Consider the following 16,961-nt stretch of genomic DNA (forward strand, 5'->3'; position numbering starts at 1 on the left):
TTGTGGTGGTTCGAAAAATTCTGCAACTATTAAAAATGCTGTTATTTTAAGGATATTTATACACAGCTTGCACAAACAAGGCAGGCATCCACTTTGTACTTGTTGAAGTGTTTCTTTTGGTGCAGCTGTGCTGTGTTCATCTGTAAGACCTGTGGCTTCCTGCACAGCAGGAGTGCAGTGGCCTGGGCAGGCCTGGGAAGCTGCTCCTTCCCAGCTCTTCTCCTTGCATGGGTGGGCTCTGACATCCCCTCCCTCTGGCTGTGGCTTCAGGAGCCCTGACCTTGCTCCAGAGCTCAAATCCCATATTCCCTATCAACTTAGGTTTGGTTCTCACCCTTAGAATACGTTGCACCTGCATTTGCCCACCAGTTAATGCAAGTCTCTTCATGACAGAGAGTCATGGAAGAACATATTTGAAAATACAGAAGTAGTTATTTCTTTACAACATATATACTTGGAGACTAATTAAGTCCTTAAATGCACCAGGGAACATGTAGGCAAATGCAGTGGGAATGTCATGTTTTCTTATGATTCCTCTAGCCACAGGAGTTGGGTAGTATTTGCTATCTGAATTAGAGCAGTGACCAAAGTAAGTTGTTGTTTTATTGGTGGTGGTGGTCTGGTTTTGTTTGTTTGTTTGTTTGTTTGTTTTTGGGGTTTTTGTTGTTTGTTTGTTTGTTTCTGTTTGTTTGGGGGGTTTTATGTGAAGGAGAGTTAATACCTATCTCACTGCAGTTATAGTCTATATTTTTGATAGAAATAGGCCTTGCAAATAGGTTTCAATAGAAATAGTGCATTTTTCTAGATTTGAGTCTAGTTGGGAACTAGACTTATCAGGTTTGTTTTCCTAAAAGACAGGGTAGTCTACTGGTAACATGTTCAGCATGTATATGTGATTGATATATTGATATATATCAAAAAATTGATATATCACCTTTGCCTTCAGAATATCTGTTCAGTATCAACTGATGTGTATAAAAAAAATCTATTAGTACCTGGCAAGAAAATTATGTAGGGTTTGGTCGTTTGGGGTTTTTAAAAAATTTGTATCAGAACCACAGGAGGTTATTGTGAACTGTTATTTGATAAATAAAACTGTAGTTCCTATAGGGATGCAGCTTTCTTTTGAAGTAGGTGAGATTTCCATCAGTTTTGCCTTCTACATGAGTTCCATGCACTTATGAATACATTCTAGATAAATAATTAAGTTGTCTACCACTATCACCAAGTTCTTACTGTTCAACAGTAAAGAAATCATGCATAGTGCAGCTTTTAAACTTTCAGCAGCTGAATCACTTAAAACCTGCACAGCTGGACTTTGTCATTTGTCTGTGTTTCATTTTAACAATTAGTAGTGCCTTAGCCCAGAGGCACTGAAGGCTGGGTCTGATAAGATTCACTAACCACAGGTTACCACAGAGTCTGCTGGGATGTGGAAGAGGTGAATTAAAAGCACGCTTTTGTCTGCTGGTTGTGGATTTTCTCAGGTGGTTGTACTGTGTGCAGTGTGTGTTGCTGAGAGCTTTGTTCCCTGCACAGTTGACTTTCCCCACAGCTCTCCTGGTTTCTCACAGCTGCCCTGAGAAGGGTTGGGCTCAGGTGCTGCCCCTGCCCAGCCCTGTCCCTGTGCACAGCCCAACAGGAGGTATCTCCCTTCTCCTGTAAAACTGGCTTTGACTTCAGCTCTGTCCTTTTCATGCTGGTTCTTCTGCCATGAGCACAGTCCTCAGGAACCTCTCAGAGAGGGGAATGCTGAAGCTTGTTTGCTGCATCAGAGGAAAGCTGCGTCTGTTGTGTGTGTGGTGCCTTTGGTGAGCAGCCTCTGCCTGCTGCTGTGGGCTGAGGTGAGCATCTGTGAGCCAGATGGCACCTGGAAGGCCATGACTGCAGCTGTGGGATACTCTTGAATTATTATGGCTTTTCTTCCATCAGCTGCTGGCTGACAAGCACAAAGAAATGCTGATTGAAGTCAAAATGAAGTAAAGCATGGAACATAGACTGTAAGGACAAATGGGACAATAGTCCAAGGCTTCTGAATACACACAGTAATCTGCATCACTGATGGAGGTCTTGTGTGTGTATGGCTGAGGCAAAGGGTGAGTGTGAAATGAAATATCTGAAGGCTCAGCCTTCCCCTTTTTGTATTGCTTTATGTGCCAGAATCCTGTTTCTCTGGTTGAATTTTATCTTCCATTTGTGTTGCAGCTGGTAGTGCTTTGGAAATTACTGCATGGGAACAGGGCATTTCAACAAGTTTTTAGAAATAAATATTTCAAGATGAACATTTTTAGTCACAGAAATGGCTAAGTAAAACCAGCACCCTCTTCTTCAACAGAGCAGCCCCAAGTGCATATTCAGAAGTAAATTTGCTTTGTATAGTGACCCAAAGAAGCAGCTACAACCACAAACACTGTGCCACTGTCAGTGAATGAAGTGCAGTCTTGCCTTTATTGTGCTCTGTCAACAGAATTTAGCAGTGTTTTCTGATTGACAGTCTCAATTACTTGCAGTATTGCACAGGCCACAGAGACTGCAGCTTGACATTTGGCACACAGGCTGGCTGTGGGAGGCTGGCACTTGGGAAATGAGTTGCTCTGGGTGAGTGAAGTGAACCACCGAGTGCTCAAGAGAGGTCTGACTTTGTGCTTTGTGGTGCCATTGGCAGTAATTTTCAAGAAAGAATTTATTACAATCTTGGAAGATATATTCTAATTTTTTTTCTTTAAGTGCTGTTAGATCCATTTACTAGTGGGTATTAAAAAAAATGGCCATGAATAGAATTAGAATTACTATGAAGAAGTAGTTTAGAAATCTCACAATATCAAACTTTTTATCCATTTCTGTTTTGATAATTGAGCTATGGGTCTGATAATAATCACTGAGATAGGTCCTCTTTTTACACTGTGTTAAAATAGCCCTTAATTGTGGAACTTGACAAACATTCTTCACTAAATGGACAAGAAACTCATTTCTCTTAAGCAAAGGAACTTGCCAATAAATGGGAAGTTCTCTTTGTTCTCCAACCCTGTCAGCAGCATATCTCTTATGTCAAAAGCCCGAGTTAAATTAGTTTAAAGGATTTGTATGAATTTATGAATTAAGTTTTTGAGTAATAGAAAGTGTTGCATTAAGTGTTTGAGTAATAGAAAGTTACTTGCATGTAAGTAACATAAAAGGAATATCATTCTTATAGATAATCCACCAGTCCATGTATAAGGAAAGTGCTGAAAAATCCTATTTTTGTTACAGGTTCACCTCAAGCATATTTGAGAGAGTATTTTTTTTCATTATCTGAAGCCTAATACTGTAATATTGTCCCAGAAACTATGTACAAAGCTTGGATACCATTGTACTATTTTACTGCATAATTTACTAATTAGTAAAAGCATTTTGGATTAGGGCTTCACAGGATATTAAATGACATAATCTGAAACTGTTAGGCCAAGACTTTCTGGGTATTAACTTTGTGTACCACTAACTGTATAATTCTGAGCTAATTCCCTATACCTAATTTGTGAATCTTTAGCTTATGCTGAGCAACACATCTACCTACCAAATAGACTTGTTCATTTCCAGAAACATAAGTTGAATAAAAAAGTACTTGAAGTAAATACTAACAGGATTCAACCTGCACTATTCTCTCTCTTGCAGTCCTAGAAGGTAGGTGGCCAGTAGGTGGTCTTGTGCAAAGCAACAGAACAATAACTTAAAAAATGTACAAAGTTCTCTTTCTTTCTTTTCATGTTTTGACTGTCAAAGCTGAAGTTTATATATCCTCAGTGTGAAAATGACTTCTTATTACCTAGCTTGGTCTCACTTAGAGAGAAATCTAAGCCCTCAAATGGTCTGTAGAAAATCTGGGATTTGATAGTATAAATACTAAAAAAATTGTGCTAGTGATGACACTGCAGGTGAATTTCAACTCTAACACAAAATATTTAAGTTTTGATAACCTCAGAAGTCAGACTGTTCAATTCTTGTAAAAGGTATGTAGATCAGTACAAATAATCTTGTATTCTGTAGGCTGTGTGGTTCACTGGCAGAGTCCTAAAGAGATGACCTAATTTTTCAAATACAAGTCTTTTTGGCACTAACTGAACCTGGAAGTGCTCACCACTTTGGAAAAACAGGTCACGTAGCAATTTAATGTGCACTCAGGAGTTTGATTCTAGACTCTTGATCTTTAAATATTCATTGTGCTAGTTTTAATAAATAAATGCCTAGGGAGTGATGTATGCATTACAGTGAAAAATGCAGCAAACATATAAATTAGTAAGTACTGTACAGATCAAGTCCATTTCTGACAAACAAGCTGATCTGCACAGCTGTCTGCACAGGTGTCCTTCAGGAAAACAGAATGGGTTAGCAAAGTTAAAAAACCCCAGCCTCCTTCACTGTGACAGTTGTCATTTGAGTGCTTCTCTAGTCTTGCTGATGTTCTTAAGTGGAACCTGTTGAAGGAGCAGTGTATTGTTGATCTACAGAAAGAAGACATAAATTGAGAATTTATTGACACAAAAGGCTGGATAACAGCCCAACAGCTTTTACCACTTTATGTGGTTTAGACTTTTCCAAAGTGGAAATTAAAAATAGCGATCCATCCATACCTAATAGCACTTCAGACTGATACAATGCTATTTTGCAGAAGTATTGCTAATTAATTAAAAACCATGCAGTAGGTACTAAGAGTGGGTAATGATGCTTTGCCTGTTTCTCAGTAATGTTTTGAATATTAATTATATTTTCAAAACCACACTGCAGCTAATAAATACTAAGCATTATTATTGTGAATGGGATTCATTTAATATGTAAAACTGCTGGTGATGCATAAGTCTTTAAACACATTATGAATATTTCAGCAATGTTCCTGCCTGATGTGCCCTGTATTAACATAATTTGAAAACATTTATATGTACAGCATATGGACTTTAATTTATCATGTCTTTTGCTGGGGAGGATGAAAACTTGAACTGACCTCAGACCTCTTGGCAGATCTTCTGAGCTTTAGCTTTTACTGAGATTTTCTCAGCCTTATTTTTATATGCAACTCTTTCTCTTGCTGTGGGATGAACTGTAAATTTAAATGAGCATAGCAAAACACTGCATTTTACATCAAATTTTGATCCCTTCTCTCATTTTTTTTTATGTGTCAGTATATCAATAAATGGGTTTTTGGAGAATATGACTCCAAAGAAATATAAATCATCTATCAAAAAGAGTCTGTGAAGCAGTAATTTGAATTTAGAACATGGAAAATAATTTGAAAATTGTTTTATAGGTATAAAGCCAGAACACAGTGGGTAGCAGGGAACCTTATAAAAACAAGCTGTATTGTCAGGTGTATGTAAGCAGGCTACCAACTATTCACTTTGCCAAGAGGCGAAAGAATTTCTCTTAAAAATGCAATCTTAACAACAGGAAATGTCAGAGGGTGTGAAAAGTCTGGGCTTTTCATCAATCAGAGTATGACTTTGAATTATAGCCTTGTCATGTGGCTACAAAAAAAGGAGAAAATCTAATCATAGACCACATCAGGCAATGAATTACTGCCATTATACTGCTGAACTCTCGCAGTATCAGGGTACCTTATCCATCTAGTCAGCCTTATTTCAGAGAGATGAATTCTCACCAGAGCAGGTGTGGGAAAGGGGAGTTAATATAACCCATAACCAACACTTGGCAATTGTACCTCGAGACAGGAACCAAATATCCGAGTTGTGGGTGCTGGGAGCCCTTCCATCCAGGAGGGCTGATGGTATCCTGAGGTGCATCAGGAAGAGCTTTGCCAGCAGATCAAGGGAGGTGATCCTGCCCCTCTTCTCACCCTCAGTGAGGCCACATCCAGAGTGCCATGTCCACTTGTGGGCTCCTCAGCACAAGAGAAACAATCTGCTACTGGCAAGGGTTCCAGCAAATGCCTACAAAGATGATGAGGGGTCTGGAGCATCTCTCTTGTGAGGAAACACTGAGGGACCTGGGCCTGTTTAGGCTTGAGAAGACTGAGAGGAGATGTCATCAGTCCATATAAATATCTCAAAGATGGGTGCCAAGAGGATGGTGCCAGACTTTTTGCAGTGGTGCCCAGCAACAGGGCAAAGAGCAATGGCCACAAACTAAAACACAAGAATTTTCACCTCAACGTGACAACTTCTTTACACTGAGGAGGTCAGAGCACTGGAACAGGTTGCCCAGGGAGGTTGTTGATTCTCCTTCTCTGGTGACATTCCAACCCCACCTGGACAAATTCCTGTGTCACCTGCTCCAGGTGATCCTGCTCTGTGGGGGGGGATGGTTGGACTGGATGATCTCCTAGGAAGGGGCTAGAGTGCCTTCCAACCCTAACCATTCTGTGATTCTGTGAGATCCTGGAAATAACTGCAGAGTGCAAGTGGAGTCAGTTCAACCACCATTACAAAAAGAAATGTTACTTTTAAAATAAAAGGATATTAATTGGCTATTAAAAAGTCAGAAATTGTTGAGCAGTCTATCGGGTAATGATCTGGACTTGGTTTTCAGAAGGATTTGAGGGACAAGTATGGAGAAATAGCTTGTGTTCTCTCATTACCTCAAACTGCAAAGATGAGAGCTCATTACAGAGATCCACTTCACTCCTTTGTGGTATGTTCCTTGCTATAAAAGACTTAAGACTTACTTAAGACACTGGCTTACACAACTAGGAAAATGTGTTGAGACACATTACTTGGTGTGACTCTCTTGCCCTAAAAGTGAAATGGATATGGTGTGCTTATTTTTGAGTTTTTACCATAATACAAAACCAGTAAGGGAAAAGGTACTTGTTCATTAAAGTTTATCTAGAGCAGTGTCTATGGTAGACTCTTTATATTACTTTAGAACTTAAAAAATTCCAAAGGTACAAGTTAAAGCAGGCCCCTGACTTAATCCCTGGTATTTGTTGAGACCTAATAAATAAAATTCTGTTTTGTTGACTTTTCATTACAAAAGATGCTGCTGAAGGAAATAATGATAGTCAACCTTTTGATATAATTGTTTCAAGAACCAACCTGCCTCTGCTATTGCTTAAAACCACTGGTCCTTAATACCTAGGTGAAAACTTGGACAATATGTCGATTGTCAGAACAAAAACTTTTCTGGGGCTCTAATCCACCTGAACCTATCTGGACATGCTGTAGTCAAGTGCCAGCTCCCAACATGAGTTCAGCTCAGATGGGTCATGTGAAGGTGGTCAGCTATCACCCAACTGGTATGGCTGGTATGCAGCGTTTATCCTGGAGGTTAGCAATCCTCCCTTTCCAAATACTACCTTTAGTTCCACATCTGAATCACAGCCTTGTGACCATAGATGAAGGCTATTCTTTAGGATAAACCATAAAGCTTTTAGGTTTATGGTGGTTTGCTATCAAGAGCATCCAGCAAAACACCTCCATTGTTAACTCTTCAGTGACCACGCACGCGTGTGTAAATGTGCCCAGCAGCATGCTGGGGGTACATTTGTGTTCCCCAGTTCAGCCTCAGTGTTTGGGTGAGCAAAGCCACACTCCTTTGAGCCAGAGGACTGTGACAGTCCCCAGCTTTTGTGAAATGTGCCTCACACCCTTCCTGATCCCCAGTGCTGTGACCATCTCACTCCATGTTCCTACAGCTTGTGCAGCAGTTTCCTCAGGGTTACTTCTCTTCACTTACTTCCTTTTTTGTTTTCTTTCTTTCTTTTTTTTTTTTTTTTTTTTGCCTCTTACAGATGGACAAAAGAGGAAGAAGTCATTAAGAAAGAAACTGGACTCTTTAGGAAAAGAGAAGAACAGAGACAAAGGTAAAAATGAGTACATAGTTGGTGAACAGGTCTTAGTTTTGCATATGAGATTTCTTTAGTCTGATAAATACTTCTTGAAGTAGAATGTTGTTGAGCTGATATGCTGTCTAGGTATTTATTTTCAGCCTAAAAAATATTTTTTTTCTGTTTGACTTTAGTGTAAGTCAGATCTCTTCAACTGAAAGGTTTTGGTTTTGATATGGTTTTGTTGGTTTTGTTTGGTTTTTTTTTTCCTGAGAAAAAAAGGAAGACCTAAAGGACTGTGTCTTTTCTCCAATTTTCTTTCTACCCACTTTCACCATCTAGTGCAGAATGTAGTCTGTATAACATGATCCAGTTCTTTACCTGCATTTGTACTCTCAATTTACAAAGCATATAAACCCAGTACTGCCCAAGCAAGTCTGTTGGTATGCTTTTCTTTCTTTAACCTTAGGAAAATAACCATTGTTTAAAATATATAAATGCTTCAGTGCTACTGATCAGTTGGATTTTAATAAGCTCCACGTGACACGGATTTACGGATATGATTGCACTCTTTTGTTTGGACACTAATCAGCTTTATGGGCTGGGCCCTAATCCAGGACCTGAAGTTGACCTGTAATTCAGAGCCATTTGAACCAAGTCTGAATACTGAGATGCTGGAAAGTGTCTGTGGAATCACATGTAGGAAATTGTGCATCTAATTTTGTATTCATTTCTGGAAAAATGGTTATAAAACTCAGTATTGATAACCCAGTTTCACAAACATGCACTCAAATCCAGGAATTTGTGACAGAAGAAGTGACCTGGTTACTCTCAGGTCCTCACTTTAAGTCTAGTTTAACAGAAGAATGGAACTTTGAAATTCCACTGTAAAAATTAACATCCCCATTTTGAAATTAGTTTACAGAGTTGTCAAGAAGTTATTATTTTCATTTTAATATGTTTAATGAGTTAAAATACATGATTATTATTTTCTTGATTTAAAATTGGTTATGGAAAATATTTGTATTAATCTTTCTAAAATGGAATGTCCCCTGACACATTGGTTTGGTACATCCAGTGGCTTCTTGTATTATTACATTGCCAGTACCAAACTTTAAATTTTTTACAAGAATTACTTGATAGGTGACTGAAGCCACGTGCAGGAGGAGTCATTAAGGAAGAGATTTAATGATTTTGTAGCCACCTTTGGGGGAAAATATTTTTTGCATTGCCCTATTAATTCATTACATTTGGTTACATGGTAATTAGTCATTGCTATGTTTTTTTCTGTAGTTGTTGATACAGATAAGAGTGTAAAGCAGCATAATTCTGTGCAAAACCTGCTCTGCTCTTCAGTGTGTTTGCCAGATATTGATCTTCACAGGGTCTGTGAGGTGCTCTTCTACATCAGAAAAGGCTAACCACATCCTGCGTTTTAAAATGTTTTGTCTCTCACAAATTTTTGGTGTACTGAGAGCTTTCATCTTTCCTTCCTTAGGGGTACCATGACTTCGGTAGTCTCTGTTGAAAGTTTATTTTTAGAAATTTGAGAGTTAAAATACATTCTGGCTTTTTTCCTCACATTTTTTTCATTACCGTAGCAGATTTTAAAAATGATAAAGTGCTTTGATAATTCATCAAAGCCAGAATTTTGCTGTGTCACCCAAACTTGGTCGATCCTTGCAGTTGCACTTTCAGAGCTCCAGCAATGCTCTTTGGTGCCTTGAGAAGTGAGAGTGTCCTTTTGGTGATGGATACAAATCCCTAACCCAGAGTTGGTCTTTATTCCAAATTCTCTGTTGCCAAAGATCTTTCAAACTACATTTTTTTCTTATATTGCCTTGCATTCTGTTTTATTTCCTTAGCCATGGAAGCTGTGGTTTATTTCAGCTGACCATGGTTTATTTCAGCTGACCTTTGTTTCTAATAATTACACAGCTGCACCAGTTGAGCACTTCAAGATAATATTATTTTCTGCTATTAAATTTCTGTTCAGGGGTTTTCTTTTGTCTCTACCTTGCATGGTAACATTTATACTCCATTCATATACTCCTCAAACCTTAGTAGGTTTACTTGATTTTTATTCTGAATAGTTTTCTGAGTGCACTTTGCCTTTTAGGGCTCACTAGTTGCCACTAAAGATCAGCACTTTGTACTTATTCATCATTGTTTAAATTTATCTACTTCCTGGTTTTCAGCCTTGCTCATACTATCTGGTTACTTATACCAAGCATTTTTAGAAATCACTATGCTGATTCTCCTAATTTTAATTCCTTTTTTCTTATTATTATTTGAAATTCAGATGTTTCAAACATACTGCTTTTATCCTTTTTCTATCCCATCTGCTTTTATCCTTTTTCTTCCATCTCTCACTGTCTTATTCTGAGTTATAGAAGCCTTACATGCACTCTCCACTTACAAAGTATTATAGGAGCTTCTATAAAATAATATAAAATATTATAGGACCCTCTGAGAGGAAAATATCCCAGCACTTTTCAAACAGGAGAATCTGTATTTCTCTCCTTTAGGAAAAACGTGGATTGGTGAATAAAAGTCCAGGAAATTGGAAAGAGTCACATTCTGAACAGGTTGTGTTAGCAGAGTGAAAAGAAAGGCATATCTACTCTTACTAATTGTCAACAGCAAATGTTAGGCAAAAATAGCCCAAATAGCAGCATATGGTATCTTACTTGTCAGGTTTTCTGGCCATGCTTGGTCTTGGTGTACTTTTCTCTGTCCTTCTGAGTTATTAAGGATCATCTGCCATTCAGGTGCTTGCTGAGCAGAGTTTTAATGCATTATAGGAGAGGGAATGAACAACCAGGAGTGCTGGTTTGTGCCAGGGGGGCCATCAGCCTGGCACAGTGCTTGAAGGGTGGCTGTTTTCCTGTGGGAAGCAGCAGCACCAGCATCTCCTCCAGCCTCAGGAGTCAGGGGGGACAGTGTTGCCCAGCTTTCAGCTGATGAGTTAGCTCAGGAAAGAAAAATCTAAGGCCTTGTGCTGCTGGTCTCCATGAGGATGAGCCTGCTATGCTCACACCAGAACTGAGCCCCACCACCTTCCCTGAATAGTAGTCTCCATGTCACCTGGAGTCAGAGTTAACCTCCCTTGACATGCCTTTCACAGCAGGCTTGTTCTCTAGAGAGGCTATCTTCCATTTCTGGGCAGCTGCTCCAAGACAAACGCTCCTCACTGTGAGCATGGGTGTGCTACACAAAAGGCTGGGAGCACACACCCACCCAGGTAGGTCTCTAGTGCTCATACCTGAATGGAAGGCCTTCCTTCTGTTTATTTTGGGGGGTTTGTGGTGGGTTTTTTTAGTCAAGCTGCACCATTGTGAGAAGAAAACAAGAGCAGGCCGCAGGATATCGGAGGGGGAGCAGGGAAGCTGATCACCAGACACTTCATACAGAGGTGATGCAGCTGCCTTAGTGCAGACTTCATTTCTATCCCTTCAGCATCACCTTTGTAAACACAGTTGCAATTGGGGGAGTAAATAATCCCAAACGTTTTGTGTTTTTTCTATCTCAGCCTGGAAGCCCCCACACACCCGGACAAGTGGCTCAGGGGACCATGTTGTTGGTTCTGCCCAGAGTGTGGGCCACATGAAAATCTCCTTTTGTAAAGACAGACTCCTGAAGGTTAATCCTGACAGTCATGCAGCACCATGTGATTGTGTGTGTGGGTTGCAATCAAAGATAGCAGGGATGGGCCTGGCACAGGAGGCCACAGAGGTGGAAAGAAAGGGCCACCATGCTGCTCTCCAGGGATGCACGATGGAGGCCTCGCTGCAGCTCTTGCCTGGCAAAGCCTCTCCTTTAGCACTGACATGCACTGAACTGCTCCATGGTGTAGGTTCCTGGCGTTGCTCTCTCTGGAGATGTGCCACATCTCTCCAATTTGTGCCCAAGACTGTTCTTTGCCACCCACTCCACCAGGCATCTATGCTTAAAAAGCATAACCAAGAGGAATGGTGCTCATTTTTTCTAGGACCGTTTGGAGATTTAATAACTTGTATTTTAGGACTCAGTCCAATCTGTGGAATTTTTACTAAGCTTCACATTTTATTTAGATGGATCAGTCGACCTGTCTGTTAAGTGAGAGTTTCAGCAACTTGTCAACTTCTGAAGGCCAATAAAGACACCACAGTGGAATTTAATGCATATTAAATGAGTTTCATATATCTTTGTCCTTTTTTATATCTGTCAACATCTCGTTAAAAGTGGAGAAATTGTAAAAGAAATGTTTTTTCAATTGTTATTACATCTCTGAGTAATTCACCAAAGTAGGATATAGCAAACTTGCTGGATGTAAACAGACTAAACAGGAGAGCAGCACTCCACCCAGACATTTAAGCAGTATTTTCAGCTTCTATCCTTCAAGTGTTTTTGCTTTACCCGTCCTCTTTGTTATTAATGGCCATCATGACCCTCAATCCTACTGTCTACAGATGTCTCCAAACATTGCCTTTGGCTGCTGACAAACACTACTCAGGCTGAAGGAGCAGTAACATGTCTGTGCTGCTTGGAAATAAGACATTCTCAGGATGCTGTCTGCTGGCAGCTGGATATTGTTCCCTTATGAATTCAGTGCTAATTTTTAAGGCAGCGGAAGCAGAGTCTTTTGCCATCCCTTTCCAGTGATGTGGGTGTCAGTGTAAGCAGGCCTCCTTTTAGAGTACACACAGGCATTCCTGAGAGGGATGCCTCCCACAAATTACTTGCTCTAGAAGACTTTATCAGTAAACCAAGTTTGTTTTGCCTTGGTTCCAGAAAACCCTACAGGTTAACAAAGAGACCTGCTGAGAATTTATAATCACTTGTTATGTGATTGCTTGAGTAACTGAGAATCATCCCTTTTGCTGATGCTTCTGCATGGGATGTAAATACTTGACAGGTTCATCTCTGGGGCCTTAGCACAGCTGCTGTGTATGCAGGACTTCATGAGAAAAGGCCTTCCTGGTAAATCTGTGGCATATGCAAATCCAGCAGATGTCCAGTTTTTCTTTAGTTCAAAATTCTTGAAAATGTCTTTTGTGTTTACTTCCTATTCATGCTCAGTAAATTAAGATATTAATTAATGTTTGTGTTTGTTTTCAGTAATTCAGCCTATCGTGGTGTCTATGTGCCTGGGCACAGCCTAAGGAGGGAGCTGAATAAATGAAGTCTGTTTTTTATTGTAGTTTATCAGAAATTGGGTTTTTTTAAAAGCCTTTCCACCAACCTCTATAAAACCATGCCTCTATAAAAACACTTTGAATATGATTCTCATGCTCTCTCAGCATAAAAAACAGGGGGTTTAATCAACATTGTGTCATATTTTATACTGAAGTCAAGTAAAGTACCAAATAATGTCTTTAATTTTTTGTAAAAAAATCCCAGACCTACTCCCAGAAAAAAGCATCTGTAATTGGGAGGGCCTTGTGTTACTCCTTGAAGATCAGTGAGCTGTGAGTAGCTGAAGAAGAGATTTTCAGCCACAGAACTGATGCTGGAAACATTGTCTTATGTCAAACCTCCTGGAGTCAGTGCAGGTTTTGAAGAACCTTCAGATGGAAGGAGTTTTACAGTTCCCATTATGGACTGAGGTTTCTGTTTTCCTTGTTTTCTGCTTCAATCACTGTCTTTACTGATCTGAAATAATTTATTTCAGTTAGCAAAACAGAGTTACCCTGTCTGCTAGCTGGGGAGATTGACTTAAAGACCCCATTTAAATATCCCTTTAAAAGCTTGTTATTCTCTGATCTCTATTCCTGTTATTTAAATAGATATGGTACAAGCACCTTAGTAAATCTTGGTCACAGATTTTAGCAACCCAAAACCAGCATTTATGATGTACTTAAGAAATAACTCCAAATGCTAAGGACCCTAACCAGAGTTACTTTTCACTTTATTAGTATTGAAAGACTCATTAAAATCCAGAATATAGATCTCACTGGCTCCTAATAGACTGTTATGTTCTGTGGGATGGAAAGCAGTTTTCACCTGCTGAATCTTCAGAGAAATCTTTTAAACTATGTTTGGACAGGGTGACATGAGGTCAGGTAAGCTATAACCATGTGGGTCAACATCCTGAATATTATCATTTGATTAGCAAAAAGGAGGATTTGGGATCACTGAAACTCTTATTTGATCTGGCTAGGAATTTTTCTGTGATATGCTGCTTTTTATTAGAAAATGATGATTTACCGCCAAAGAAAGATTTCTTAGGAACATATCAGTTTCAATCAAAATTTTGTTAAGAATCTTGCCTCAGCTGCAAGACTGACTTTCTGGTAAGAGAAATTATGCACTTCTCCAAAATAGTAAATTTCCTCCTTTGCCAGTAAACACTGAAAACTGGAGTGTATTAAAAGTGGTGCTGGCTAAGGATACAAGTCTGTTTCCAAGCTGATTGCCCAATCTGCCTGGTTGTTTCACATTTTTACATGATGCTTTTTGCAGAATGTCTTTTTAAGCTGCCCAGTCTCCTCACTGAATAAGTGATCAATTTTTTGTTGAGTTTACAGAGAATAACTACCTTTGTAGCTTTGGCACTCACTATGTATACAACAGACCAAGGTTTGAGCCAGTGCTTTAAGGTACATTTCTTCATGCAAATGAAACCTCTCTGACAGAGGGGATCCCCAGCACACATCTGTAAAAAGGCAGTTGGTCCTTTTACCTTTCTTGTGACACTAGAGCCTCAAACCCACACATCTTGTGATTTGAGTTAGTGCCCTTTCTCTCCCATCCAAGGGTTGCTAATTACTTCACATAAATAGCTTTTCTTTTGTACTGAATCTGAAATGTAAGAGGGGCTAACATTTACTCTAATTACCTGTCCAACCAGGAAGCTGTTGGGATTGAATGCTTCTGAAGATTGTTGTGTGGAACATGCTCCCTGCCACCACAGCCCATGGTGCAAGCACACACATTTTGCTGGGAACTTGAGGCTGCAGGCAGTCTGCAGAGGGGGGAACTGATTCTCTTAATTTCAACAAATGAGCAAAACTTTACTGGGTTTGCCAACTCTTTAATGTAATTACCACTGCCAGCCAGCACCACTGCCATCTGTATTTAGTCTGAAATTCAGCCAGTTGGTTTTCATCCAGTTCCACATCTCTGCCAGACACTGGGAAATTGAGGAAGTGGTTCATGTCCTCTGAGAAGGTCTACATCAGAGCAGCCTGGAGTAGAGGCTCATTGTCCTTTCTCTGGGCCACATTGAGCAAGAGTAATTAAAAACCTGGAATCCCACACCTGAGAGTTTCCAAGGAGGGACAACACCTACCTCAAAATGCCAGCCTTCACATACTGGAAGGAGAGGGTCATTTTAATGAACTTGTTTAATGAAGCAGTGCAGAGAGCTCATCTCCTGCTGATCTTGCCCCAGTTGATGTAGCACCAGCCTGCTGTTGGGCATCACATGAGCTAAATAAATACTGCTGTCCTCTCCCAGTCTGAATCATAGGCAGCTCTGAGCCAAACCAGAGGAATATACTGTGTTGGCTTTTCTCAGGAAATAAAAAGGGCTGCTGGGAGTATAAGAAAGCACCTGGTTAGACAGCCAGAAGGGGACACATGTCACATATGTGCGTTTCAAATTTGTCATCTTAAATGTTCGTTAGGAAGATGATTCAGAACAGTCAAAAAAGTAATATTAATACTATCATAATTTTGTAGACATACTCTGCTGAGTACAGGAGGGAAAGGTCTAACTGAACTCCTGGAACTGGCTATCCCTGCATTGCTTGATATCTGTGTGAGGATGATCTTTCTTGTCCTAAATTAAATGCAGATGGTTTTAGGTGTCATTCTACTCATAGGTCACCTCCAGAGTTGCTTGATATATGAGGCACTTCTTCCTGATTTAGTTTTGACTGGCCACAAAAGTTAACTCATATCTTAACATTTCATGCTTCTAAAGAGCAGGAATGTTTCTACCAAATCAGAACAATGGGCTGTTGTTTCTTTAGTGTGATAGACTAGTGCTGTCCTCATTCAAGATTCTTAAAATATCCTCTTTTTTCCAATGCCTTACTTAATACAAATCCAGAAACAATTTGCAAGTGTCATCAAAGATCTAGTCAGACTTAAAATCCCAGAAGGATTTTTGGCATTTACACGATTGTGGCAAAAGAGAAGTATAGTATATAAGAATTTTTCTATGTGCTTCTTTTTGTTTTTAAGAATTCCTTTTTTGATGCTTAAAGAAATTTGATTTTAATCTCTGGTGCTTTATTTATGCCTGATCTGAGCAGGTCTGAAGCTGGAACCTAGTAGAAGTTGCATTCATTTTCACCAGGGTGAATAGCATCAATAGCTCTGTTTTTTTTCATTTCTTTTGAGCACAAGCCAGTTCTAGTTGGAAATGTGTCTCAGTAGTTTTGCTTCTGCTAGTCTCAGGTAGATACAAGTTGAAAATTATTGATGAGAATTTTGTTGTTGCTGACTGATTCACTGTAAAGCATTTTTCTATTTTGTAAAATATTTAAGCATTTTACTTTGAGATCTGAGATATGTGCTGGTTTTGTACATTACAGTTGTATTGATGTGAGAGGATTATGTTCTTTTTCTTAATCAAGACAAATGTGTTCTCCTATATTTCCATGTGTCCATGCTTTTTTACTGTTACAAAGGAACTTCATACTGATATACCACTATTAAACAGGTTCAATCTTACCTGTATTTAAAACAGTATAGTTCTTCTGTGAATTTAAAACTATATCCTTGAAGGCTTAGTCTGAGTGGTGAATGTACTTCAAAGCTCTCTGAACTGTAGTGAAACCCCTGCACATGCCAGGACCCCTTGACTCTGGTGCCCTACAGCATTCATGAGAAAGGAGCCTGGTGGAGGGATCTGAAACATGAGAAAGAGCTTTGGCACAGTCCAGTGAGGCTCACAGTCTCAGGATGGTTACCAGAGTTTCTGATGTCCCTGTGCACCATCTACATGTAACCATAAGTGCCTGAGTTCAGTTTCATTTGGTGGAAGTCAACATCCTAGCTAGATTTGACCTCAAGTGATTTTCCAAGATCCTGTGCAGAGTATCTTGCATTATGTGATTGGATATATCATTCACATACCATGGGCTACAACAATCTGGCACTGTTGTTGTTATTATTACTGAGTCCAATACTTCATTGGAATTACTACATATTTAAAAGGACTTCAGATTGTTTTTCTTAACAAAGAAAGAGTTAATTCTTTTTGTACTAAATAAAT

General features: G+C 39.5%; 1 protein-coding gene across 5 annotated transcripts in view; it reads left to right on the plus strand.

Annotated features, from left to right (window-relative positions):
• The window catches only part of ARHGAP6 (Rho GTPase activating protein 6), a 317,190-nt gene that overhangs the window by 267,764 nt on the left and 32,465 nt on the right, over positions 1-16,961 (plus strand). For all 5 annotated transcript variants that reach the window (XM_054627666.2, XM_077173171.1, XM_077173159.1 and 2 more), the window contains one exon: positions 7,718-7,789. In XM_054627666.2, coding sequence (XP_054483641.2) covers positions 7,718-7,789 — 72 coding nt within the window. The remainder of the gene's footprint in view (positions 1-7,717; positions 7,790-16,961) is intronic.

Source organism: Agelaius phoeniceus, chromosome 2, assembly GCF_051311805.1.
Source record: "Agelaius phoeniceus isolate bAgePho1 chromosome 2, bAgePho1.hap1, whole genome shotgun sequence".
Classification (NCBI taxonomy): domain Eukaryota; kingdom Metazoa; phylum Chordata; class Aves; order Passeriformes; family Icteridae; genus Agelaius; species Agelaius phoeniceus.